This window comes from Corapipo altera, unplaced genomic scaffold, assembly GCF_003945725.1.
Source record: "Corapipo altera isolate COAL_440 unplaced genomic scaffold, ASM394572v1 67, whole genome shotgun sequence".
Taxonomy (NCBI): domain Eukaryota; kingdom Metazoa; phylum Chordata; class Aves; order Passeriformes; family Pipridae; genus Corapipo; species Corapipo altera.
In genome coordinates this window covers 7,418,345-7,443,624 of record NW_020884906.1, presented here as the reverse complement: position 1 = coordinate 7,443,624, position 25,280 = coordinate 7,418,345, and the positions used below count along the sequence as shown (strand labels likewise).

The 25,280-nt window shown below is 50.4% G+C and overlaps 1 protein-coding gene across 2 annotated transcripts; it reads right to left on the bottom strand.

The window, feature by feature from the left end:
* Window positions 1-2,478: 2,478 nt before the first annotated feature.
* Window positions 2,479-25,224, bottom strand: UBE3B (ubiquitin protein ligase E3B). 2 transcript variants are annotated; one of them, XM_027652015.1, is made up of 29 exons: window positions 25,146-25,224; window positions 24,433-24,535; window positions 23,830-24,023; window positions 23,286-23,406; window positions 21,952-22,011; window positions 21,513-21,617; window positions 21,323-21,419; window positions 20,585-20,670; window positions 19,861-19,943; window positions 18,808-18,913; window positions 18,037-18,157; window positions 17,234-17,411; window positions 16,677-16,846; window positions 15,779-15,946; window positions 14,836-15,007; window positions 14,124-14,242; window positions 13,405-13,519; window positions 12,927-13,026; window positions 12,451-12,570; window positions 11,941-12,117; window positions 11,750-11,860; window positions 11,028-11,165; window positions 10,795-10,860; window positions 8,515-8,573; window positions 6,769-6,951; window positions 6,184-6,295; window positions 5,769-5,861; window positions 4,915-5,120; window positions 2,479-2,956 (listed from the first exon to the last, which is right to left on the bottom strand). In XM_027652015.1, the coding sequence occupies exons 3-28, from the start codon at window positions 23,988-23,990 to the stop codon at window positions 4,929-4,931; spliced, it is 3,213 nt and encodes a 1,070-aa protein (XP_027507816.1). In that variant the 5' UTR covers window positions 23,991-24,023; window positions 24,433-24,535; window positions 25,146-25,224; the 3' UTR covers window positions 2,479-2,956; window positions 4,915-4,928. The 2 variants fall into 2 exon arrangements, with proteins under 2 accessions (XP_027507816.1, XP_027507815.1); XM_027652014.1 differs by having other exon boundaries at window positions 2,479-5,120.
* Between the last annotated feature and the right edge of the window lie 56 nt (window positions 25,225-25,280).

Below are 25,280 nucleotides of genomic sequence, written 5' to 3'. Positions count from 1 at the left end.
TAACGCTGTAGGAGCTGTAAAACGGAATAAGTTGTGCTATAACTCAAGCCCCTCGATTGCCGCCGCGACGCGGGAGCAGCGGAGCCGCTGCTGCTCCGCCAGCAACGACACAATATTCATTTGGCCAGTCAGATGTAAATTTACACAAGGCAGCGTTTCCTCGGCCAGTGCACAGAAGGGAGGAGGGGGATGTGTGTCCCCACCTCGACAGGATGTGCTGGACCCCTCAGCTCGGTGAGTTTTGGGGTGCACAGCCCCAGAGGTGTGAGCCAGCAGCAGTTCTGTGCTCTTCCTCTCGAGCTGGGGGAGCTGAACAGACCACGGCTCCACCAGGTCAAGTCCTCTGCACTCACGGGCCCCTGAAATCCCCATTTAGCCTGAAAATGGTCCAAGTAAAACCCTCCCCACTCAAACAGGTCGTGCTGCAAATAAGGGAAGCCCTGGTTGGGAAGGGCAGGTGCAGTTATGGCACCCCAGGGTAAGAACCACCATCCCTGCCCTGGACAGGAGCAGGTTTGGCCTGTTTGTGTGCAGGAAGGGGCTGTCTGGGCCCCTCAGCTCCACCTGTGCTGCACCCTGGCCCCAAGTGCCCACCTCAGTGCTCATCCCAGTGCCCCATCCCTGCCTCTGCTGCTCCACAGGGCAGGCATAGAGAGGTAGTGACAGAGGGAGGGCTCAACCCACCCCCAGGGGAACCTGCAGAGGGTCTGTATTGAACAACTCGACCTTAGAAACAGCCACAAAAGCACTTTTGTGAGCACCAGTTCAGTGCCACTTACCCAGGTGTGGCAGTGCCACACGGGTGTGCCCCCTCCACCACCAGGGCACTGACCTGTTGCAGGAACTGCTGCACATCTTGGGAAAGGTGAGCAAACAAAAACAAGCTGCAGGAACATCAGATCTCGTTCTGCTCAGGGATGTGGAGACCAGAACACGGCACACACTCCTCCCTCTCCATCTCAGCCTGTAAACAGCCCTGGAAAAGGGTGCAGGCCAAGAGGTTCTGCAGAACAGGGGTATCAAACATGGAATACCATGTTTGTATGGGGGGTTAGGAGAGTCTGTAGGAGCAGGAGAGGAGCAGCAGAGCAGCTGTGTGCTCTCAGACCCCCTGTGCCCACACAGCAGCTGCCGTGGCTGGGACACCCAGCTCTGCTCTGTGCCAGCACTGCTGAGGGAGTGCCAGCCTCCAATGACCACTCCCAGCTCCACCCCGGGCAGTGCCCAGTGTTTGCACGGTCCTAGTGCCCTGGATGGCCATGGTCCCACCTCACCCTCGGGATGCCCCAATCCAGGCTTGGATGCTCAGCTCCAGGCTGGGATGCCATGAGAGCAGGCGCTGTGCAGGCCTGCCTGGCTGCTGCCAGCTTTCTGCCTTGGCAGCATCTGCTGTGGGGGCTCTTTTTGCTCTTTCTGACAGTGCCAGATGCCTCTGTGTCAAAACAATGGCACTTGCACACTGACTGGAAGCCTCTCTCTCGCTCCATCCCTGCTCCCGCTCCCTGCGGAGCCCCAATGCCCACGGGGCCAGCCCGGGGCACCACGGGCACAGGGAGTGGGGCAGGAGGGCTCCAGAGCAGGGACAGATGGGCAGCAAAGGGCCACAAGGTCACGCATGTCGTGGGGGGAAGCTGGAGCAGCAGCAGGCACAGCTCCTCACTCCTGCCAGAGCCAGGCCAGGGGAGAAATATGGAAAACTGTTATCAACATCAAACCCCACATTGGCTCCAGTGGCTGAACCTCAGGGCTGCTCCCCTCTCCTGTGCTGGGGGATCCTGCCTGGGTTTCCAGCCTGTTTCCTTCTCCACCAGTGGTCCCAGTCACCATTCCCAGACATGCACCAAGCACTGCTCACCCCAGCACTTGCCCTGGGCCGGGCTCTCCTCTGCCTGCATCCAAGAAGCACCAATATCCTCAGGAAGGTACCAAGGACCAAAGTCACAGCACCCTGCAGGACCAGGTAAAGCTTCTCCAAGACACAAGAGCAAATCCTGCTTCAAACAACACTGCCAGGTCTCTTCGGGGTCAGCAGCCCTCGGATCATCCCATCAGCATCATCCCACAGATCCCATCTCTCAGGGGCACCTGAGCACAGGCACCAGGAACCAGCCTGGCAAAAGGGATTCCCAAGGAAGCATCTAGCTCTGTTCTCCGCCTGGAAGAGAATCCCAGAATTCCAGACAGGTTTGGGTTGAAAGAGACCTTAAAGCTCATCCAGTTCCACCCCCTGCCATGGGCAGGGACACCTTCCACTATCCCAGGTTGCTCCAAGCCCCATCCAACCTGGTCTTGGACACTTCCAGGGATGGGGCAGTCACAGCTTCTCTGGGTAACTTGTGCCAGGGCCTCCCCACCTCAGAGTAAAGGCAGATTCCCACTAAAGGCAGGTGCTCAGCACACTCTGCTCTCCCTTCTGCCAGGAGCAGCCCACCCAGGCATTCCCTGCCCTAGGAAAGGACAAGGAGACATCCAACCACCTGAGCTCAAACCACCTTTATTTTCTCTGCAGTTCTGACACACAGGGATGTAACCAAGGTCTCCACGGCAGCAAGGCTTGGATAGAAAAGCTCCTCATTAATCTCCCGTGGCACAACCATCCCTGCCCTGCACAACACCTGCAGGACACACAGAGCAGGCAGGACTGACACACCTTCCACACTTTCTGCTCAGGTAAACATGTGTTCCAGCCTCCCCAGGACACAGAAATCAGCCCCTCCACAGAAATTCTAGTCCACAGCTACCAGGGAGTCACCACACAATCACATTTTATACACCAGCTACAATGGGGAGCAGTGTCTCACAGTGCAACATTTCCAGGTTTGGAGGGACCAAGCTAAGTCTGTAGGAAGATCTTTTCTAGGAATTGTACTCCTGAGGAACAAAGGGAAAAGGGGAGCAAGGATTTTATTTCAGTGTTCAACAACTCATTGTGCTCTAGTTCAACACACTGCGTTTCCTAGAAGAAAAAAAGGAGATTTTGGGTGACATTTAAACTATGAGTGGTCCAGGCCAGTGCCTAGACCTCCCAACTACACAGTCACCAACTGGTTAATGCCAAAATGCTCTATGAAAAAAAAATAATAAATTAAAGAGAGAAATTTCCTATCATCTTTAATTTCTCTAATTTCTGACTCACAGCCCAGTGCCCTGAACCCTGTGGATGCAGGCATTCCTGTCTGCACCAACACTTCCCATCACTCCTGTTTAATATCACGGATTTGACAGAGAAAAAGGATCCTGACATTGCTTTCCAGATGCATTTCCAGGCATCAGTTCTAAAAAAAGGGTTATTTCTCTGAAAAGCATCTGCAGCAGGACAGGAAGATGAGGCAAAGGCCGCCTCTCTGCTCGTGGTTGGTCGGTGCCGAGTGTTTCTGATCCATTTGAAATGTGGAACATTGTGGGAAAGGGGGTCTCTCAGAGCCCAGGAGCCTTCTCCATGCTGAGCACACCTGGGGACAGGAATCCCGTGGGATGGACCAGCAGGGCAGCAGGTGAGGCAGGGTACAGCCAGAGCAGGGTGAGGTTTGCCAGTGCCAGGAGGGGAAAGGAAACCCAGGGCAGACACTATCAACCTGTGCAGGAGCTTGTTTTATTAGTGGGGTGAAGGAGAGGTGACTGTTTTAAATCCTGTCCCAAACAGGGCAATGCCATGGTTTTCCTCTGTGCCAGAATCTCAGCATGGACAGGACAGCCCAAGAACAGCCCAGTCTCTCCTCTCCCTGGCCAGGCTGGGGTAGGACTTGCAACAGCACAAGGGACCAAGGCGGGAAACTGCAGAGACACTGATAAAGTGCCTCTGGACTTCATCAGAAATGGCAGGAAGGGTCCCCACCTTCCCAACACCCCTGTCACACCCTGCAAAGTTGCCTATTACAGGCAAACGTCATAAGGCCAGAAAGAGACAAAACGACCAAAATAAATAGTTTGGCAACAAAGCAAATGTGGCTGTTACACAGAGACCCAGTCCTGGGTGGAAACAGCACATCTCCCCAAGAAAAAGGGCCTGCAAACAAAGTGAAACTTCCATCCAAGAGGAATTTTGCCAGTGGAGGTTTCCAGAGAGGAACCTGTCCCACCTGAGCACTGTGCTGGGGAGCAAGGGCTGCCTGAGCCGTGTCCTCTGGAGCTCCCGCCCTCTGGAAACTACATAAAATTAAACCTTTTCTGCTCCTGAGAAATTGAGACACATTCCCTTCCCATCCAAAGCCCCAGCTCTGGCAAGAACTTGGCAGAGGCACAGCTGGCTCAGCACACTGACCCCAGGCCTGCTGCTCCAGCTCTTAACCTCCAGCACTCCCAGACCTTCCCGAGAGCCACAGGGTCCATCTGCTCGTGTTTAACCTGCTGCTTCCCAGGTCTGGCACGTGGTTACTTCTCTGAGACACACCAAGGGCCTTGGAGGGCACCTGGAACCCCCCTGCAGTACCTGAGTGAGCAGTGCCCATCTGGGGCACATCCAATGCTGCTGCCTCCCACTCGTCTCCCTGTGGGCTCTGTCATCTCTCTGCCTTTCCCACAGACTCACTTCCACCCAGAGCAGCTCCTGGGAAAGGGAAAAGCAGCACTCCCGCAGCAGCAGCTGCCTGGCCTGCCCAGCCTGCTGGGGGTCTCACGGTCACTAATCTGACTGGCACTTGGAATGTTCCTTTTGTGCTCCCCCGGGGTTTTGCTTTGAAAGACGATTTATGTGGGTGTCAAGTGAAGTGTTTTGGGTCAGGCCCATCACCTCCTCCAGTCTGGAGCCATGCCCAAGAAGAGCCAGCCCTGAGCCCAGCAGCTCTTCCCGGGATCCCTGTAAACCTCCACTCCCAGCTGCATGTCTCCAGCCCTCAAGTGAGCCGTGGCTCCCGGGAGCTGATCCAGGCTCCGTGCACGAAGCCTCCCCTCCGGCAGCAGCTCCGAGCCCCATACCGAGTGCAGGCCGCCTAGGACAGCTCAAAGCCAGTGTTCATGCTGATGGCATAGCGCAGCTTCTCCCTCAGGATGCTTTTCTTGCTGTAGTTGGGCAGCTTGAGGAGGTTGAAGCAGGTGGAGGAGGTCGGGAGCCGCCCGCCCGGCTCCTTCTTGCGGATGGTGAAAAAGCCGCGCAAGACGCTGCCCAGAGTGTCCCCCGTGTCCTGCAACAGGCACACAGCTGTCACCTCCCCCTGTGCCACGGGGCCTGCACACGGGCAGGGCTGCCAGTACAAAACCTGCCACTGGCAACAGGGAGAGCCAAACCCCAAGGCTCTGTCTGCCCACAGGGAGTTCTGCTTGTAACTGCAGTGCTGTGACATGGGCAGAGTGCGCAGGGAGACAGGGGAGGGGGGGAACAGGGGAACACAGGGAGATCCTGAGGGGAAAACACAACCCTCGACACAGGCAGAGAGAGCCCAGAGAGGCTGTGTGTGGGGAGAGGCAGGTGCAGCCATGAGCATTCTATTGGGGTGGGGTTGTTTTCACTGTGTCCTATAGAGCACAAATAGAATCATGAAATGTTTTAGGTTGGAAGGACCATAAAGCTCATCCAGTGCCACCCCCTGCCATGGGCAGGGACACCTTGCACTAGACTAGGTTGCTCCAAGCCCTGTCCAACCTGGCCTTGAACACTTATGCAGCTTCTCTGGTTGCCAAATTGTCTGGGCAACCTCAGGGCCTCAGAACCCTCTCAGGGAAGAATTCCTTCCTAATGCTAACATCTAATCTTCCCACTTTGTTTCCTGGTCAGACAGAGCTGGGGAAGCTGGGGAGGGAATGGCTAAGCCAGGAGTAAGCAGGGTGCCCACCTGATCATCAGAGACTTCCACACAGCGGATGGAAAAAGGAGGCTTGAGGTAGGCAAAGCCCAGAAGTGGAGGCCTGGAGCAGCTGGTCACAAACTGAAAAAGGGATGGTGAGTGAAGATGGGAGCAGAGAGGGCAAGAATAGCCACACAGAAATAACACAGCACTGCTGGGACTGGCACTGTGCACCCCAATAGCACGGAGCTCTGGTGCACAGCCCTGCCTGAGGAGTGACAGCTGTGCAGAGCATTCATGATGACACCAGAGCATTTACAGGAACTCTGCCTGCTGGGCATGTTCAGGTGTCCAGGATTCTGATACTCCTTTTATTAGTGGCAGAAAGCACACAGGGAACTGGAGAACAGCACTGGCCCGCCCACCCAAAGCCCAGGCTGGGCTGCCATGATTTCCCACTCACCTTGAGGAACATGGCTCTCTCCTCGGGGCTGAAGTCATTGGCCAGGATGTCCCACAGCCAGATGATGACCCGGTGACTCCCATGGAAGCCCCCGTAGTACACGGTGTGTTTTCTGGGGAGACAAAGGTTTTGCCAGGCCTGTGTCATAGCAGCAGGAGAGGCACAGCTGACAAGTGCTGCAAGGATCAGCCATGTAGGATGGTTTGGGTTGGAAGGGACCTTAAAGCTCATCCTGTTCCAAACCCTCTGCCATGAGTCAGTTCAGTGCTCCAGCTGACACTGACAGCACTGAGTCCCCACCAGCACTTACTGGGCACTTAGTCAGAAGAAAGGGAAGGGCAGGAAGAAATTCTGCTCCCAAGAAACAGTGGAAGAAAGGATCCTTCCCACTTATTAATTATCCAAATTAGCTTTAAGGAACATGTTCCTCAGCTCTGTCTCTGCTTGCTCCTCAAATTCCAATGAGGAGGAGCACAAAGTTGTGGACAAGCCAGTCTCCTCCAGCCTGCCATAAGCTCTGTGATGAAGGGGCTCAGTTTACTGGCTTGCTGAGGGGAGGCCCAGCAGAACGAGTTGCTTACTTACTTCAGGTCCTCGAGGTCAATCTCAGCGTTGTCCCCGGAGATCAGGCGCTGCAGCTCCGGCGCGGAAAACATCCGGATCCACTCGGGCTTGATGATGGACCTGAAGCCGCTGATGAGAGCAGCTGTCTGGTTCTTGATCTGGGTGTGCATCCGAAAGTGAGCCATGAGGTGGATGTAGCTGATCCTGGGGGGGACAGGGCAGGGCAGGTGGCAGGGAGGGACGGAGCAGCCAGGGATACCCCCGTGCCAGTCCTGACCTGTCTCTCCAGCCCCAAAGGGACTGTCACTGCCTGGAAAGGGATTATATTTTCCTATCCTGGGCTCTGAACTTTATTTAAGCACATAAAGATGTTGTTCTGCCCAGACTTTGCTCCCTTCCCCACCCCTGTGATTCTGCTCATTTCTTGGAGCTCCTGCACAACCCAGGGCTAATTGGCTCAATAATCCCTTGATCAGCCTTGGCCAGACACAGCTCACAGAGGGGAGCGCACACCCAACTCCTCTTTAAAGGATCAGATCCTCAGGCAGAAACTCTTCTAGTGCTCCTGCCCCCATGGCTGGAGAATGAGCACACCAAAACCACACAGCACATTCCCATCTCCCTCCAGGAGTGTGGAAGAGGAGCCCTGTTTGTTACAGGGAGGCACTATCAGGCTTTCTCTTCTCATCCACAGGTAAAACACCTGAATTTGCTGATTCTTCTTCCTCAGTTCCCTGGCAGACCCCACCACTATCCCACTGACTGGGTTTTTGGCCAGGTCACCTCACTCCATAATTCCCAGACAGAGCTGTTCCCAGATTGCTTCATCTCCCAACACTTCTGCTCCTTCCCAGCTCCCAGTTTGTGTGCAAAAGCTTCAGAGTTTCCACTGTAAATGATTAGAGCAACATCCAGGACTTTCAACTTCCTCCCTGAGCTGATTTCTGACAAGGCAGAGGAAGATTCTTTCAAATGCAAACTCCCTGGTCAGAGCTGGAGAAGGGAAAAGACTGGGAACATCAGACTGCAGAGCACGACTAGCACAGCCAAATCCTCAGGTAGGACGCAGCTTTCATTTGCCATTAAAGAGAACAACCCCCAGATTACCAGTTCAAACACACATCTGCTTAATAGATATTTCATCCTGCTTTTATGATCACTGAAGGGGATAGGGAAGAGATAAAAAAAAAAATGAAGGGAACAAAAAGGTGGGGTTGGCTTTCAGGCTCCCGAGTTGACATTTGAGATAACTATCTAAAAGCCGGTTATCTGTGAAAATAGCCCCAGGGCTCGGTGTCTCCTCTCATTTCCTGTGTCTAAAGAACGACTGTCGACTGCATTTGAATTCACCACTGTCTGCTCAGACCACGGTGCTTTATACAACTGCCACATGTTATCATTCTGAGGAGATCTGTCTGCTCCAAGGTGTCTTTGAGCATCTGTGCCCTCTGTGTTCACCACCGTGTGCCTGAATTGCTTTGAATCCATCTGTCTGTATCCATCACCATCATTAAATCCTGCAGAATCTCCCTGACTGTGTGCCTTTGACCTCAGAAGTGCTGTTTCAAGAAGTAAATTGTCAATTTTTATTTTGCAAATCAAATTTAATACAATTTCTGCCGATGAACTGTAACCAGCAAATTCCATTAAGATATTTATGTGCTCCTTCTACTCCAATCTATCTCAATTCATTCCAGATGCAAGCCCAAGGAACTAGAATAAAGTATTTTGCAGTAGTGACCTTAAAAATGTAATTGCTGTACTTACTTATTTTCATTGGTAACGGGAATAGTCTTCCCTCCAGGAACAAGTTCATGGCAAACAAGCTGAAGGAAGAAATGATTGGATTGCTAATTACTGCCTGGAACCACAATGGAAGGAAATACCATACCAAGCTGTTACCTCCCCATAAAACATTTATTTTTACAATAAAACAGTAGGATTTAAAATTTAAGTAATAATCCTGCTTCTGCCTTGAACCAGTTTCACTTAACTATTAACAGAGCAATGGAACAGCAGGAACTCCAACTCTCCCACCAGCAGAGCCAGCCCTTCTCCCAGGAAGCCTCCTCTCCAGCCTGATCCATCACTGCTGAACCGCACACAAATCAATTCCACGAGCCCTGGGGGACTGTCACAATCCCAGAATCCAGGGGCTGAACAAGCTCAGAGCCTCAGATAGCTCAGTCTAACAGCACAATCTAAAGCTGGCTGATCCACAAGTCTCGTCCAGGAGCTCCTGTCCCTCCAGCTGGGCACTCCAGGCAGGAAGGGAGAGAGCTGGGAAGGATCTCCCAGCCTGGTGCTCCCCTCCAGCTCAGGGACAGTGCAGGGCCCTCCAGGTGCTGGCTATACATGACTCATCTTTGCACAAACTGAGGCAGAAAGTCTTTATTCACACATCAGATCGGCCTCCGTGCCTCAGCTCCAGGGGAATTCCAAGGTCAGGAGACAGCACAGCTCAAGGAATGAGCTCAGCTCACCTGTGCCCAACACCCCTACCCCAGCAGGGACACAGTTTATCCCACCTGGCTCCTTCAGCATGGCCAAAGCACAGGGAAAACAGGAGAGCCTGGTTTATTTTTAACCTTAGTGTTCCACAGCTTTCCGTATCTCATGGCTGGGCTCTATACCCTGTTTCCAACTTTTATTTTTCAAAAAAGCTCTCAAAGCTGAACCCTCAGCAATCCTGAGGCAGCAGGAAGGTGTCCTGCAGTGGGCACAGCCCCTTGTGGTGCAGAGCAGGGCTGTGTCCACACTCAGCTCTTCCCACTCACTGTGCAGGTGAATTTTCATGGCTAGTGCTGCTCCTGGACAAACTTGCCAGCTGAGGAATAAAAATGTAGCATGCAAAGCTCTCAAGGACAAGCTGCCCCAGACAGACACTCCCTGACTCAGTGGTCTCTGTGCCACTGGATCTATCCTACTCTCAGCACCCAGGATCAGCACAGGCTGGGGACTCCCCATGGAATTTGCAGCCACAACACACTGACAGCAAAGGCATTTTTATCTTATCTCTCCAGATTTTCCAGCTATGCTCACACAACATCACAGAGCCCAGGGCTCAAGTGCAACCAAGTACCTTCAAGCCTTCCTAGGGGACTGACAAACAGCTTTTTCTTCTCTAGGCCAAGAGATCTCCTCACACACTTCACGTCTCTCTGACAGAAATAGCTACGCTGAAAGAAAAGGAATTTCTCCCCACATAGAGATTCTTCTTTAAAAGAAAGGAAAACCAGTTATGCAGGGAAAGCATTAAACACTTTTTCAACTAGAAAGGAAAAAACCCTGGCAGCAGAAAAATTAAGGGTCAGAGGGCAACCTTTTTGTGGAAAAAGCTGTTCTCTGCTCACAGCTAAATATTGAATCTCTGAGCTGAGCTCAGAGAAGCCCTGAAGCTGAGCCAGCCTTGCAGCACAGGCATTTATTTCTTCTGTAAAGAAGAGCAGAGCTCAGCCCTCATCACAATCAAACACAAGTTCATTTCCCAGTCAGTCCCATGGGGATTCCTGCTCAGATGGGCCACACAGAGCATCCACCTGACTACGCTCAGAAACACAGTTCCAGAGTAAAAAGCGCGAGCTGGGACACACTCCTGGCTTTTAGATGCTCAACACCAGCTCTCAGAGAGCTCAGTAGAGAATAGTATTTGTTTTCTGCTGACAAATTTGACTGCAGGTGTATTTCTCTGCTCTAAGGACACCAAATCTGCCACTTCTGGCACCCCAGGCTTTACCACAGCAGTGGGCAACAACCCTCAGGACCCCTCAGTGCTTCAAAGGCTCTTTTGGTAGCACCAGCCAGACAAACGAGGAGACACTCCCACATGGATCAGCTGGGATCTAACCAGGAGGAACAGCCAGGGCTGTGGATTTTATCAGTGCCCAGAATTCTGCTCATCATCATCTATCAGGAGCTGGACCCTGATGATCCTTGTGGGTCCCTTCCAACTGAGGATATTCTATGATTCTACTCCATGACAGCACAAAGAGGGTGTCTGGGACAAAGTAAGGATAAGGTCCAACATCTCACTGAATAAAAACCTACCTGACCCATCACATCTTCGTCATAGGACAGTGTTAAGCCCAGGTCACTGATATCACCATCATAACGCTGCAGAGCAACAGGGAAAGGAAAAGAAGGTCAGTGTTCAGCAGCAGAACCACCAGTTACATCCAGGGTGGTTTTAAAAAAGTTCAGTACCCCAAAGGCACTTGTAATGGACTATTTCTAACAGCAGTGATCAGGGAGGAGAACAACAGGAAAGTTGATGCTCAAACCTTAATTGAAGTGAGATTTTTATAGAACTCAGAGTCCAAGGAGGGAAGTTCATCCACGGAGCTGTAGAAGACACTGTGGTGGTGCCCAAGGAGCTGACTCAAAAAGAAGGAAGCAAATGGTACATCCACAACTATTCCCTGTGGTCAAGAAAAATGCACAGGTAAGGTCTTGCCCCACACATGTTATGTGTGGTAACTTTGGTTACCTGCAAGGCCTGCAGGTAGAGCTTGTGATGTGGAAAAAGTGCAAAGAGCATCTTTGCAAGGCATTGAAACCAGCTACAAAACCCACATCCTCTTAAAATCCATTAATTAGTGCAGCAAGTGCAAAAAGGCAACAGGGAAACTCGATGTTTCCTTTAAAAGAACTTACATGGAGTGGGTCATTCTATCACTCCATCCTCCTTTTTGACACGTCCCTTTAAGGCACCAACAAATGGATCCTTGGAATGTGTAACACCAAAATAACAGACTATTCCAGCTGGTGCCCCCGGCATCATGAGGAATAATCAAAGTGTGTCCCAGGTTTTATGTCCAAGATTACCCTTAACACATGCCTGAAGAAATTCCAGGCTGTTCCACGATGAGTATCTTTGTGCAAGTCCTTTTTCCAAACTCACCTCTTCAGCAGCACCTCCCCAAGCAAAAGAGATGCTCTCAAAGGTACCCCCACAGAACTGTACCAACAGTGACAATATTCTGCTATGGTGCTTCTGGCTCACCTCATATACAGCCTTCCCAAGCATCTTCCCCACAAACTCAAAGAGCTGGAGGTAGTTCTCATGGATGTAGGATGTTGGGGATGGATACAGCCTCTCATCACCACTGGTGGTCTGTGCAGAGAGGTAAGAGCACAGTGAGCCAGGCTGTTCCTGTCTGCAGGGGGTCACCACAGTCAGCACCTGGGTCATACCTTGAACAGGTTGAGTGCAGGGTCAAACACTTTTTTAATTATCTCTTCCAGAAACTCTTTGAAGACCCCATCCTGATCAATACCAGCCTCATCGACTCCCAGATCATTCACAAACTTCACTCTGATCACTCCCTTCATGGCGTTCTGGGAAAGCTGCCGGAGCTGTTCGTATCCATCCTACACAGACCAGGAGATCCAGAGCACAGTCACGGAGGGAGACACGTAAAACACCCACACAGACATGCAGCAGAGAGAGGAGACAGATACACCATAGAAACCTGCATTGCTATTGAACCTTGTGTTCAAAAAGAGCAGCATTTTCTGAGTCAAAACTCCAGGTCTGGAGCAGCTGAACTGAACAAAAGTCCAGCATTTTTCCTGTATCATCAGTTCTGAGATTGATGGGTCCCTCAACACCCACAGAGAAGGTAAAAACACACTCTGGGCCCATGTTTTTGTCAGGCCAAGGTGCTGCCCTGTTGGTTGGCTCCTGCAGGACAGGTGCCTCACCTCCAGCATCCGTGAGCGGCGGATGGTGATGTGTGTGACGTGAGGGGACGCCGAGCTGGTTTCAACCAGCCCCAGCTTCTCCTTCTCCTTTGTGACCATGTTTCGGAAAAGCAGCACCCTCTTCAAAAAGAAAACAAATGTCAGTCTTCATCCACAAGGATCCTTATCCTGCAGTGCAGCAGGGCTTTGGAACACACACCCAGAACTACTCCTGGTTGTCCCGACCCCAGCTGGGCCCAGAAATGCCACTGGCACCACTCACTCCATGCAGCTACCCACACAAATCAGTTCTGTCTCAACAACAGAAATCAAGACAGTTAGAGGAAATATACTGGGGAGAGGTGGGAAGGAAGGAAAAGACTTCTATTCAACTGGCATTTCAATCACAAAATGCTCCAGACACGTGTCCCTTCCACCCCAGCCCACCCAGTTCAGTGCCTTCTCAGCCTCCATTCTCTGCCCCCCGTACCACTCACGTTCTTGTGGGGAATGACGTGTGGGATGTACTGCAGGAGCAGCTGGGCTCGTTTCTTGTCCTTGTCCAGCTCCTGGAAGAGCACACTGGGTTTGAGGTCCCTTTACAAAGAAAGGCAGAGTTTCAGAGATCCCTGAGAAATGCCCAGGTGTGGGGAATAGCTGGGGGTAGGAGACAGGAAACCTGCAATGATTCAAAGATGACTTAAGTGCTCAGGTGCACCCTTGTAAGAAGGTGAGAAGGCTGGAGGCACTCAAGCTCTTGGGTGCTGAGTCAGGTTTCAAAGCACCACCTAAACCTCACACTACAGAAAAGCAGCACAACATGAGGGGTGTCCTTAACTGCAAACACAAGGAGCAGTTCTCACCTCGATTTCACAGGCAGAATTTAAAAAAGGGATCCCAAACCAGGCTACACAGAGGACCTGGGTCACTGGGACAGGTACAGAACTGCACATGACCCCTGCCCTGGACACTCACTTGCGCAGCCAGTGCTCGTCGGGAGCGAAGCGCCGGCGACAGTCCCGCTCGTACAGCACCATGAGCCAGCCGTGCACGGAGTGGAACAGCTCCAGGGTCTCCCCTCGGGCGTTCTCTGCACAGAAGGGACAAAGCAGCCATGTCCAGGCACCCCAGAAAACAGGAGTGGCCAGGAGCAACCCACTGATCACCAGCCACAGTAACAGGACAGGTGTGTTCCTCCTGACCTCCACTGCCCTTGCAGGGATGGATTTTGTGCCTCACAGGAGACACAGTGTCTTCTTTGATCAGAGCTACATCAAAGCCATCTCATTTCACAACAGAACTGGACTATCTCATCTAATTACCAGAGCTGAGCTGTACCCAAATTAACCAGCAGACAGATCAACACCAGATATCTGCAGAGACCTGAGCAGGCCTGGTCCCAGCACTGCATTACTGTCCAACACATGGTCCAGCCACACTAAACTTCATCCCTGCCAAAAACCAACATGCCTATCATGCCTGTTTGTTACACAAATTCTTACTGGAAATAGGAAAGTGCTCAGTATTTGGTGCCAAGCACGACAGTGGCATCTGGACATCAAGAGACTGGGACATATTCCCATATAGTAGTGGGTTCTGTGCCAAGTAATAATTAGCAGAAGCTTCAAATCCCAAAATTAATGCCATTTGTTGTTCTAACAGTAGTATCAACTCAAGCTACTAAAAGCACTTACCTACAATTCCATCCCAGATCATCTTAAACACGAAGGAATTCAGGAAAGAGGAGATGGTAACGAGCTCCTCCAGCTTGAATGAAATCTGCTCTTCATAGACCTCTATGTCATCAAGAATCCTGTCAGAGCAAACAAATGCAAATGCACAAGTGTAAATTTAATTCCCTTTTGAAATTTTCATAAAGGCACATTATCCTTTAGCAGCAGCTCTTATTTCTATGACAACTGACACCCATGAGGATCTAAAGTCATAAACAACTAAACCTTATTTATGGATTTTGATTGATAGCAGATCCTAAGAGAAGATGGTATGAAAGTCTGAGATACAAGCAAAGCCAGAGTTTCAGGCTTAGAAGGACCTGCGCTATCACTCCCAAAAAAACTTTTGCACCATTCAAGCTAAAAGAACTGCCTCCCCTGAACAGCATGGGCAATTTTTCACCCCCTTTCCCATCCTTTGTCCTGTTTCTTTCTCCTCCCAGTTTTATTACCAGTCCAGTCAGCTGGATATTCCTGAAGCAGCACATGGTTGATGGGGAAAGTCCTTTTGAAGCCCTTTATTTCTCAGGATTTCATCCCAAAATCTTGCTGCTTTACCCTGCCCAATTATCTTCATGAAAAGGCATAAAACCTTAACCACTTCTCCTAAAACTTCAGGAACACCACAGCTTCATATTACAAATGCAGGGAACAGCCTCCACGTGCTACCTACGTGATGAGGTGGCGGGAGCAGTCACAGAAGAGCATCAGCATGGCCAGCAGCCTCTTGGATTCCTCTGTGTCATTGTTCAAACACTCCAAGAAGAGTTTTAACCCACCCTGTGGTCCCAGCTCACAGATAAAAGCCCACAATTTGGGCAACAGATCATCCAGGTAGGTGAGACCTATGAAAATATAAAGCACACCCAGTAAAGCTCGTTCTGCTGCCTGTGAAGTCACGAATGTGACTTGGAGCTCAAAGACCCTTTTGCAAAGCAGAAGAGGAACATGAGCATCCCATTTGGCTCCCAAGGCTGTCTGCATTAACAGGACATCTACAATCACCAGGAAAGCAGAAAAAAAAAAAGCTTTTAATGAGGGATTGTTTGCACACCTTAAACCTTTCCCCCCTAATTCTTTTGCAACTTCAGAAAATAATGAATTCCTGTGATCCCATCACCATTCCAGCATCTTGGAGGTGGGAATATAACAAGGCCCTACCCCTGGTCACCACTACAGCCACAAAGCACCCACAACTTTGCACTCTCTCTACCCACCAGACCAAACAAGGGCTGATCTCCTCCGCCATCCGTTTCCAAGACAAGTAATTTGTTTCCAAGATGTATGAAAGCACCCAGTGTTCCCACCACAGAAAGATTAATATTGCCAGCCTTCCCAAAAACACTGACTCAGGCTGAAGTTTGACATGGTGTAAGCAAGGTTTCACTAGAGGAAAACTTGCTTCAATTTGTATTCTGGAGAGTTAATGCTTGATCAAGTAGTGCTGAATGTTATTGACCAGCTGGATGATTCAGGATGGAACAAGCCTTCCACCTCAGCCAGTCAATAAACTCTTGTCAGTAATAAAACTACCAACAAGTCAACTCAATTTAATAAGGGAAATCTCTTTTTCCTGCACATCGGAAGAGATTTGAAGAGCACAGAGGGGCCCTGACCTGTGAGGATCTGCAGGCGGATCTGGGTGAGCGTGGTCAGGGTGGTCTGGTACAGGACACAGATGCTGCAAACCTTCTGCACCTCGGCGGAGTCCACGCGCTTCCCCCCCACCGGCTTGAGGATGTTCCGGACAGAGGCGGATTTCTGGAACGCTCTCCTGAACAGGTCTGGGGACAGAGAAGCACAGAAGTGATGTTCAAAACCATTCCCACTGCCAGAGGGCAGGGTTTGATGGGAGATTGGGAAGGAATTCTTCCCTGTGAGGGTGGTGAGGCCCTGGCACAGGTTGCCCAGAGAAGCTGTGGCTGCCCCATTCCTGGGAGTGTCCAAGGCCAGGTTGGAGCAACCTGGTCTAGTGGAAGGTGTCCCTGCCCATGGCAGGGGAGTGGCCTAAATGATCTTTAAGGTCCCTTTCAACCCAAACAGCTCTGTGATTCCATGATTCCAACTGCAGTAACCACAGGATCTGGTGCTGTGGGCAGCATCTAGAAAATATCTGATTTACAGTTACTGCAAATCCTCTTCTGCAAAACCATCACCTGTCACAGGTGCACGAACCAGCTTCACCTTGCTTGTCACAGAGGAAGCTGCCCCTCACCTTACCTTAGGAAATACTAAGTTATGCAGTAAACACTTCAGAAATGATGAAAAGAAACTGCTAAAATAAGCAAATATTTTCCCAGCACCAAATAAGAGATTTTGCCCCAGGTCACTGAGCCACTCTGAGCAGGAATTACAAATAGGAGAGATCATATCCCCACCTCAGCAGCAGCAGCTGCTGCAAGTAATTACTCAAAGCTTTCAGCATAAGTGGAAAAGCCAAAGCCCAGCGAGTCTGGGAGAGAGACACATGTACAAACACACACAAAACCCCCCCTACAACCCTCCAGAACTGACTTTTCATAGGAAGGCTGTTCTGAGGGGAAACTGGCTGTGCTGGCAGCTGAGCTATTTCCTGATTTTCCAGCAGTTTCTTGCTGAGCACATCACTGAAGAGGATGCGGATCATATGGACTCCCCAGAGGTGCTGCAGTTGCTTTGTCAGCAGAGGCATGGACTCATTCAGTCTGGAAGGAAAGGCAGGGAGGCAGGTTGGAATAGAACACCAGGCAGTGACACTGATACATTTGCTCATAATCCAAATTGGAATATGCTCCCACCCTACAGATGGTCCTCATAGGAAGGGCTGATACACAGGTGCTCTATCAGTGTACCAGTATGGCCACTGGTCACCGGTTTAACTACACACCATGAATTTACTCATGGAATAGTCTGTGTATGAAAGCAACAATTTACATTGTGCAGATAGAACCTGAAATAATCTGAGAAATTATTCTGAACAGGTTCTCACTGTTCATCTCAAGACATAAAACACATTGCAACATATAAAAAAAAGGAAAATAAATAAAAGGAGAAGCTTAATCACCTCTCCCCATAAGGTCCTTCCCACTCACCCATAATCCACAGTCTGTGAAAACCAGCCCAGAACAGGGTGCCAGTGGGTGAGGTTGGATTTCTTCTGTGACACATACTTCTGGCAGTAGGAGAGCATGTGGATGAGCACCCCCACAAAGTGGGCTGTCTCCTCCTCCAGGACCTGGTCATTCAGGGAGCCCAGGAACACCAGGTTACCTGGAGGAATGACCAGAAAAGCATGACTTAACAGGAACAGATGCTGTGGGACAGTGGTTACAGGTAAAACCAATCCTTCCTCGAGCCCAGGAGAGGATTTCTGTCAATAGTGACTCTTAGAGGTCACCCTGCAGCAATCCATTTCCAGTGACATGTCCCTTTGGCCACCTTCTCATCTGAGTGCCACCAACACCTTCTACAAAGGACTACAAGCTACAATCCATGGTTATTCCAGAGCTCTAACTGTTAATCTTGCTACTTTTACCAAAATGTGAATTTAAGTATTTCAGCAGCATTTAGGGAACTGGATCCAAGTCTGCCACATTTCAATACTTTCTCTTTTCTCGGAGTCCAAGTAAAAAGCTGGAAGAGATGATGCTTCCCAGCTCAGCATGATGACATGGAGACAAGAGCAAGTCTGACCCTTCCTCCATCTGCAGAGGTCTTAAACCATGTTTGTAATGTCCCAAAATATGTCTCAGTTATTATTTGGAAAATATAAATAAATCATTATCTAAATAATGATTAAAAAATGATGAGCTGGAGGCAGCTCTGACCCACGGAGAAAGAAGATCTGACTCAAGACACTCTTCCAAACATAGTAAGAAGTGTTGCAGGTGCTTACCCAGCAAACAGAGAGTGTGGCTCCCCTCCAGGCACACACAGACATCTCGGCATTGAGCCTCGCGGCTCAAGAACAGGATGAACTTGCGGAACAGATCGTGAGATTCTATCACTGCCAGACGCTGAAAGACACAATTGACCTGCCTGAGAGGCACCACACAAAGCCCCACACCTGATCTGCCACAGCACCTGGGACTGGCCTTTCTTTCCAAAGAAAGCAGCAAGTTGAGACTGTTGCCCTACAGAGAGTTTGACATGGAGCTGGCCTGGGAAATAAAACCCCTTGCAGGTGAACAGGTCATGTAGTAGTTGTAGACAGAGCTTTGCAGTCATCTGTCTGCAAGGACACAGGATGCCCATTTGGCACAAAACCTGCCTGTCTGCACCAAGCAGATTAAATTGGATTAATGGACAGTCCACTAGTTACCTCCTCAGATCCTCTGCCATGCAATGGAGTGATTTTTGCTCTGGCTCTGTCTATGGTTACAGAAATGGAAGAGTAGGGCCATGAAAAATTCAAACTGTTGGTCATATATGCCTTTATTACTTATCTACTTAATTTAGGGCAGTTCAGCCCATCATCCCACTGGTGTTAATAATGTCTGTATTATAAAGCCAGAGTATTTGTAAGGATCAAGCACTTTCGCAACAGAGTTGAAACTGGCAAAGAGAGAAATGCAAAACCTCTGTTCCAAGAGCTGATAAAATGGAATAACAAGTGGCCTGATGTGATAATCAGCAAATTTTTGGTCCTGTGAGATCACCCACTTACCTCAGGTGTGAGAGTAGCAAGGTGAGTCATTATAGCAGGCACAGACATGATATGGATCAGGAAGGACCTCAACAGATTGTCTGAGAACTGTGCAGCAACCACAGGGCTACAGAGAGAGAGGAACACTTCAGAGTACAATCTGATCCAGAAAAGCAAGACAGCCTTCAACTGAGCTGTTCAGAACTGGTTACTGATTCTTCCCTCAGCAGGAATCAGAAAATCATGGTTTGGGTTGCAAGAGACCTTAAAGACCACTTGGTTCCACCTCCTGCCATGGGCAGGGATACCTTCCACCAGATCAGGGTGTTTCAAGCCCTGCCCAACTTGGCCTTGAAGCATCACAAGAAAAACAATATTCACTTACACCTCTCTTCTCAGAGCAAGTTCACAGAACTGCTCTGGCTCAAAGGAATATAAGACAGCTCAGAGAATAAAGCATTTTTACACAGCACACCCACAACACTCTCAGGGTTAAATGGTTCACCTCCTAATTCCCCTTCTCCCCAGTGCCAGAAAATCAGTAATTAATTGCTTTCCTTAGGAAGAAGTTGGGTGATATGGACACCCACTGCTCCTCTCCTGACCATCACACCCTCACCATCCCAGCAGTGACAGCGCAGAAAGGAAGTGACACCCAATTAACCACGGAGGTTTTAATGCTCATTAGTGGCTGCAGGTTTCCAAAGTGTTGCTTCAGGGACAAACTTGTCCCCTGCAGATGGAGTAACAGGTACACCTGCAGCAGCAGTTCATCGTGGAGAGGCACAACCAGCTCATCTGGAGAGCTCCAACCCTTCTGAGGTTCAACAAACAGACCCTGCAGTCTGAGCTGAGCTGCACCCTCAAGTGAAAGCTCAACACTAATTACTGACTCAAAGGCATTCTGAGCTGAAAAAGGATGACAGCAAAGCAAGCCATTTGCCTAAAGCAGCTTCTTTCATCAGGGTGATGCTCTCAAAGGCATGAAAACACTGGCAGAAGGAGAAGTCTTTAAAAAGCACAGTTAAGACAAGTTTGGCTATAAATCCCCGGGAGCAGCTCCAGCTCCCTTACCGCAGTGCCAGGGAGAAGATGGCAGTTAAAGAGCCCTTGGACAAGGAAGGTCTGGATCTTGCCAAGCCATTAGTTAGCAAAATCTGGAATAAAAACCAAATAAATAAAGTAAAAACCTTGTAGTACTCAGAAAAAAAAAATTATGATTACAACTGAAAGACATCAAGTTTATTTAATGCAGAGAAAAAGGACACCAAAGGAACCAAAAATCCAGTTCCTACAAGTTATTTGGCAGCACAAGAAGGGCTTCAGGTTATTAATGGCAGAACAGAGAAGCTGCACTCAAATCAGACACTCTACAGCACTTATTTCTCAAGGACCTGTACTCACAGGGTGCTCAGGCTTTCCTAATTAACAGGCAATAGTTTGGTAATCTAATTCTCATTTAAAAGATTAGTTACATAAGTTCCAACAGAGCAGTAAACAAACCCAACCCATACAATGTGGCAGCAGCAAATTTCAGGAAAAATATTTAAGATTCCTCCTTGTCCATCTCATCATAAGATGATTAAGAGGATTTTGATTCAGCAGTACAGACAGAAAGGAGAGAGCGGGGAGATTCCGTTTTACTGTTTTGAGAAAAATATGATCACAGACAAATCCCCAGCAGCTTCTTCCTGACACTCCACCACAGATTCAAATAGCTCTCTTAGGAGAAGGAGCACAGGCAGGACTGGGGTTGTCTGGATAAAGAGGAGATAGGAGTGTACCAGCTGAGACTGACCTGCAGCACAGAATAAAACCCCTTCTGGTTCAGGTGTCCCATGATGTTTGCACAGATGTGGTTCATTGCAGGCCTCAGGGTTTCACCTTTGGGTTAAAGCACTGGTGTCACCAAAACAGCATCACAGCCCCACTCTGCATTTCCCCACACACAATACAGCACTTTGGAACTACTCAAGCCCTCCTTGCACAAAGTCCTTGTCCTTATCCACAACCCCATCATTTGGGCAGCATTTCACATGGTCTTGCTTGAGATGGAAGTCTCATTTCCTCACAATATTTGTCTATGTGTATTTCCTAAAAAACCTGAGAGCTAAAAGCATATCCCCTTATCCCCTGAACACTTGGGGCGGGGAATTGGAATATTATAAAAACATTGTAACAACTGTTGGTGTCCTAAGGGAAACATCCTAATCTCAAGGGGAACAGTCTAATCCCAAGGGAATCCTTCTTTTGTGCAAGCACAGGAACAAAATGAAACTTTGTGGTAACCATGGGGAGGGGACAAGGTGCAAAAACACAATCCCAAAATGGTTTGGGACCTTAAAGACCATTCAGTCCCACATCCTGCCACGAGCAGGACAACTTCCACTAGGCCAGGTTGTTCCAAGCCCCATCCAACCTGGCCTTGGACACTTCCAGGGATGGGGCAGCCACAGCTTCTCTGGGCAACCTGTGTCAGGGCCTTCAAGAGGATTTTAACAGCAAGTCCCAAATCTTAAGGAATTAATGCACAAACCTTTTCCCCGGAGGATTTTCCAGGTCGAAGTGTCTGTGAAGGTGACGAGCATTGTGAGGTGCAGATTGACCAGTCTGGAGTCCTGCAGGATGTCAGGCTGTGATAACAAACATGAGGGTTAATAAACCTAATTACCTTTGTGCCAACTGCTAAATGCAGGGAGAGAAAACACAAAGAAAACAGTCCTTACCTTGAGCTGCTTGAGAAATTCACAGCAAAACCACAAAATATCTTTGATCTGCTTTATCCACAGGAGCGTGAGATCCTTGGAGAGAGCCAGGGACACGTACCACACCTGAGGAAGGGGGATACACTCAGTGATCAGTGTTTGTGCTTGGCAGAGCACACTGCCAGAAGTTTTGTAACTCACCCCAGACGTGGGACCAAGATACTTCTCTCCCCAAATTCCCTGGTCAAAGGACACCACCCACCCCAGAATCAACTGCTCTTGAACTCCCATGGCTGTACACAATAAAAATATCAGAGCAAAACTTTCACCATGGAATCTCTACAGAGTTCAGAAGCTTCTGAAAGCTAAAAATTCAAATATCACCCATGTAAATCCCCACACATAGAATTAAAAATAACAAACAACACCCCCCACTCCAAATCAAACCCCTCCTACTGACCTTGGGCTCGTTCTCCACATCCATGCTGTTAAGGATGCAGCGGCACAGCTTTTCAAATCTCTGGGGAAATAATAAGGTGGGATTAGTTCTAACTACAGGAAGGGCTGTTCTGGAAAAGCACAAGGAACAGCTCAGCAGAGGGAGCAAGATCTCCCTGGATCAAACAGCAAATGTTCTACACACACACACTCCAGCCAGTGCAGATGGCTCCTTCCCTGGAAACAAATGCACACTGCTGCTGGGTAGAATTCCCTCCTTGAGCACAGTGCTCATCCACAGGAGGAATTCCTGCAGCCTCCCTGCTAAATTGCCTCCCTCACCAGCACCAGGAAAAGCTGGGGTTCAGCAAGCTTGGTGCCAAGGAGTGCAGCAGTGTCCCAGACTCCTGGACATCCCAGCAGAACTCAGTCATCACATCCACAACACCTGTTGTGGATTTCAGTCCAGTTTTACATGTTCAGGCCATGTATTTCCCACATGTTTGCAAGGTATAAAGCCACTCTGAGCTAAGGAACTGGCTGCTGGGGTTATCCCAGCTGAGAGCAGTATCTGAAAATGGAGTGGGAAGGAGTAGAGTCCACTCCTTGGCTCAGCACAGGATGGACTCGTTGCTGGAAAGGGAGGGAGAAGAGGAACTAGAAGGGATTATTTCACCAATGCACCCAATTGCTGCAGTGCAGAGCTTCAGAGGAATGCCAGGCACTTAAAAATGTGTATGTAACATGCATAGGGCTTTTTCTGATGCTATATCTACAGAAAACTGCATTTGCAGCACAGACTTCAATGGAACAGAGATTGAAAAAAACCACCCACTGCTGCAGTTTAAACACAGCCTTTCGTTTCCCAGTTGTTTCCTTACAATCAGCCCTCAGAGCTTCCTGGAGCAAAATTCATTATCTCAGGGCTTCACTCTGAACCCACAAATTCAGGGCATGGTCAGAAAGACAAGCCAGATATATCAGATATCAACAGACATAGATCAGACACAAAGAGCCAGCATAGCTCATTGGGAGCTGCCACAAGGTCCCTGTCTGGGGAACTGCTGTGCCAAAATCCTCAGCACTGCTCAGTTCCTGCAGCTGGCACAGTCACCAGGAAAAACATCCACCAAACCATGCCCTGAATACAGAACCACTACTGAAAAATTCAAGGCATCTCCTGTTTCATTCCTACAGGTAGATCCCTCCAGGAAGGACCAGGAGACAGAGACCACATTGCTGAGGCCAAAATACATTGCAGGAACCTACAGGATCACTGGAAAATGAATTAAATATATTTAATATGTTAAAACACATCCTCAAAAGAAAAGCAGCAGGTCAGGGCAGTGTCCTCACCTCCTTGTCCTCTTTGGGATTAAACACAAACAGCAGCTTCCTGGCAATTCTGAACACAGACAGAGCACTTCTTTTACTTGAGCCAGATTCATTTGTACCAAAGAAATCGTCCACCTCCTTCCTATCAAAGTGAGAAAAATGAGCTGTTAAAAGCCAAGAAAACCTCTCCAGGTAAGAGCAAAGGTAGAATTCCAGGAGGAAAAGGGGAGGGAAAGGGAAAAGAGAAGGCAAAGGGAAATGGAAAGGGATAGAAAGGAGAGGGACATTTTAGAAGGGCCTGGAGTGACAGGACCTGCCAGAGGGCAAGGTTAGATAGGAGATTGGTAAGGAATGGTTCCCTGTGAGGGTGGTGAGGCCCTGGCACAGGCTGCCCAGAGAAGCTGTGGCTGCCCCATCCCTGGAAGTGTTCCAGGCCAGGTTGGACAGGGCTTGGAGCAACCCGGACGAGTGGAAGGTGTCCCTGCCACAGCAGGGGGTTGTAACGAGATGACCTTTAACTCCCTTCCAACCCAACCCACCCCACAATTCCATGAATCCCACACACCTGATGTCCCTCTGGAGGCGGCAGCGGCACAGGAACCTCCTGACCAGGGCCTGGAGCTGCACAGCCGCTCGCTCCCTCTCCTTCAGCTCCCGCCGCTCCTCCCGCGCCTGCCGCGCCTTGTCCAGGAACTGCGCCCGGGAGCTCTGGCTGGCACTGAACATGGCTGGGGCTCTGCGGAGCAGACACCTGGAAAACTGGGAGCAGAGGGGGGAAAAACACACAGGGTAGAGCAATTCTCTGCCTCTGCACTGACTGCAGCAACGCCCAGGGAGGGGAGAACCCAACAGCAGAGGAATAAATGTGAGCACACACAGGCAGGGCCCTGTCACGGGGCTGCCCCAGGACACACACACTGACACAGGACCTTCCAGCACAGTCCACAGCTGCTGCAGGCAGGGAGATTTTGAGAGGAAAAAAAATAAATAAACTGGTGTTCCGACACTGTTTTCTACTCCTGAACTCCACCTCCTCTTCCAGCCTCTATTATGTTCACAGGTAAAAACAACTCTACAGGCAGGGACAGGGGGCAAAGGGCACAAGGGACACTGATTTATTGCCACTCACCAGACAAAAAACACCCAGAGCCAGTGACAAGGAACTCACCTGAGGGGTCCCTTCTTCAGGAGAAGTGTGCAATGCTCATTTACACACACACATGATCCCACCCAGTGCCTTGGGGCAGCTCCTGCACGGATCAGCACATTCCCTGTGGGTGGTTTGGAGGTTTAGAGCTTCCCTGGGCAGTTATAAGTTCTTTGGCCAGATTTCCCTCTCAGCACACCAGCAAGGGAAGGGTAAGTAGGGAAAGCTCCAGGAGAGGAGAAGCAGTCCCAGGGCTTTGGGCAGTGGCTGCTGGGGAGCAGGGATAACTCCGTGTGGGAAGGACAAGGCGATCCAGGGCCACGGGGACTGGTGGGATCCGAGCAGGTGCCACCCCCGAGCTGTGGCGGCAGGACTGGGAGCCACCACAGCCCCCGAAGGGGGCTCCACACCTCGGGACTGGGCCATGCCGCGAGCAAAGCAGCCAGAGAGCGCCTCCAAACCCCTCTCACAGCCCCCTCAGGGCCCCTCTCATAACCCTCCCGGACTCCTCTTACAGCCTCCCTGGGCCCCTCTCACAGCCTCCTCAGGACCTCCTCGCAGCTCGCCCGAGACCCTCTCGCAGCCCCCCGGCCGCTCTCAGAGTCCCCACAGACCTCCCTCAGCCCCTCCAGTCCCTTCCCAGCCCCCCAACCCCGCTCACAGCCCCCTCACTCCGGGCCCAGGTTCCGTCCTCGCCGCTCGCCCCGCGGACCCCGCAGCCCCCGGGCCCTCACCGTCGCCCCCGGCGGACACCGTGCCGGTCGGGCCGGGCCGAGCGGCCCCGGGACCCTCCGGGACCCCCCGGTCCCCTCGGGCCGCGGCCGGAGCCCCCTCCTCGCACCCCGGGTCCGCTCCCCGGGTCCGGCCGC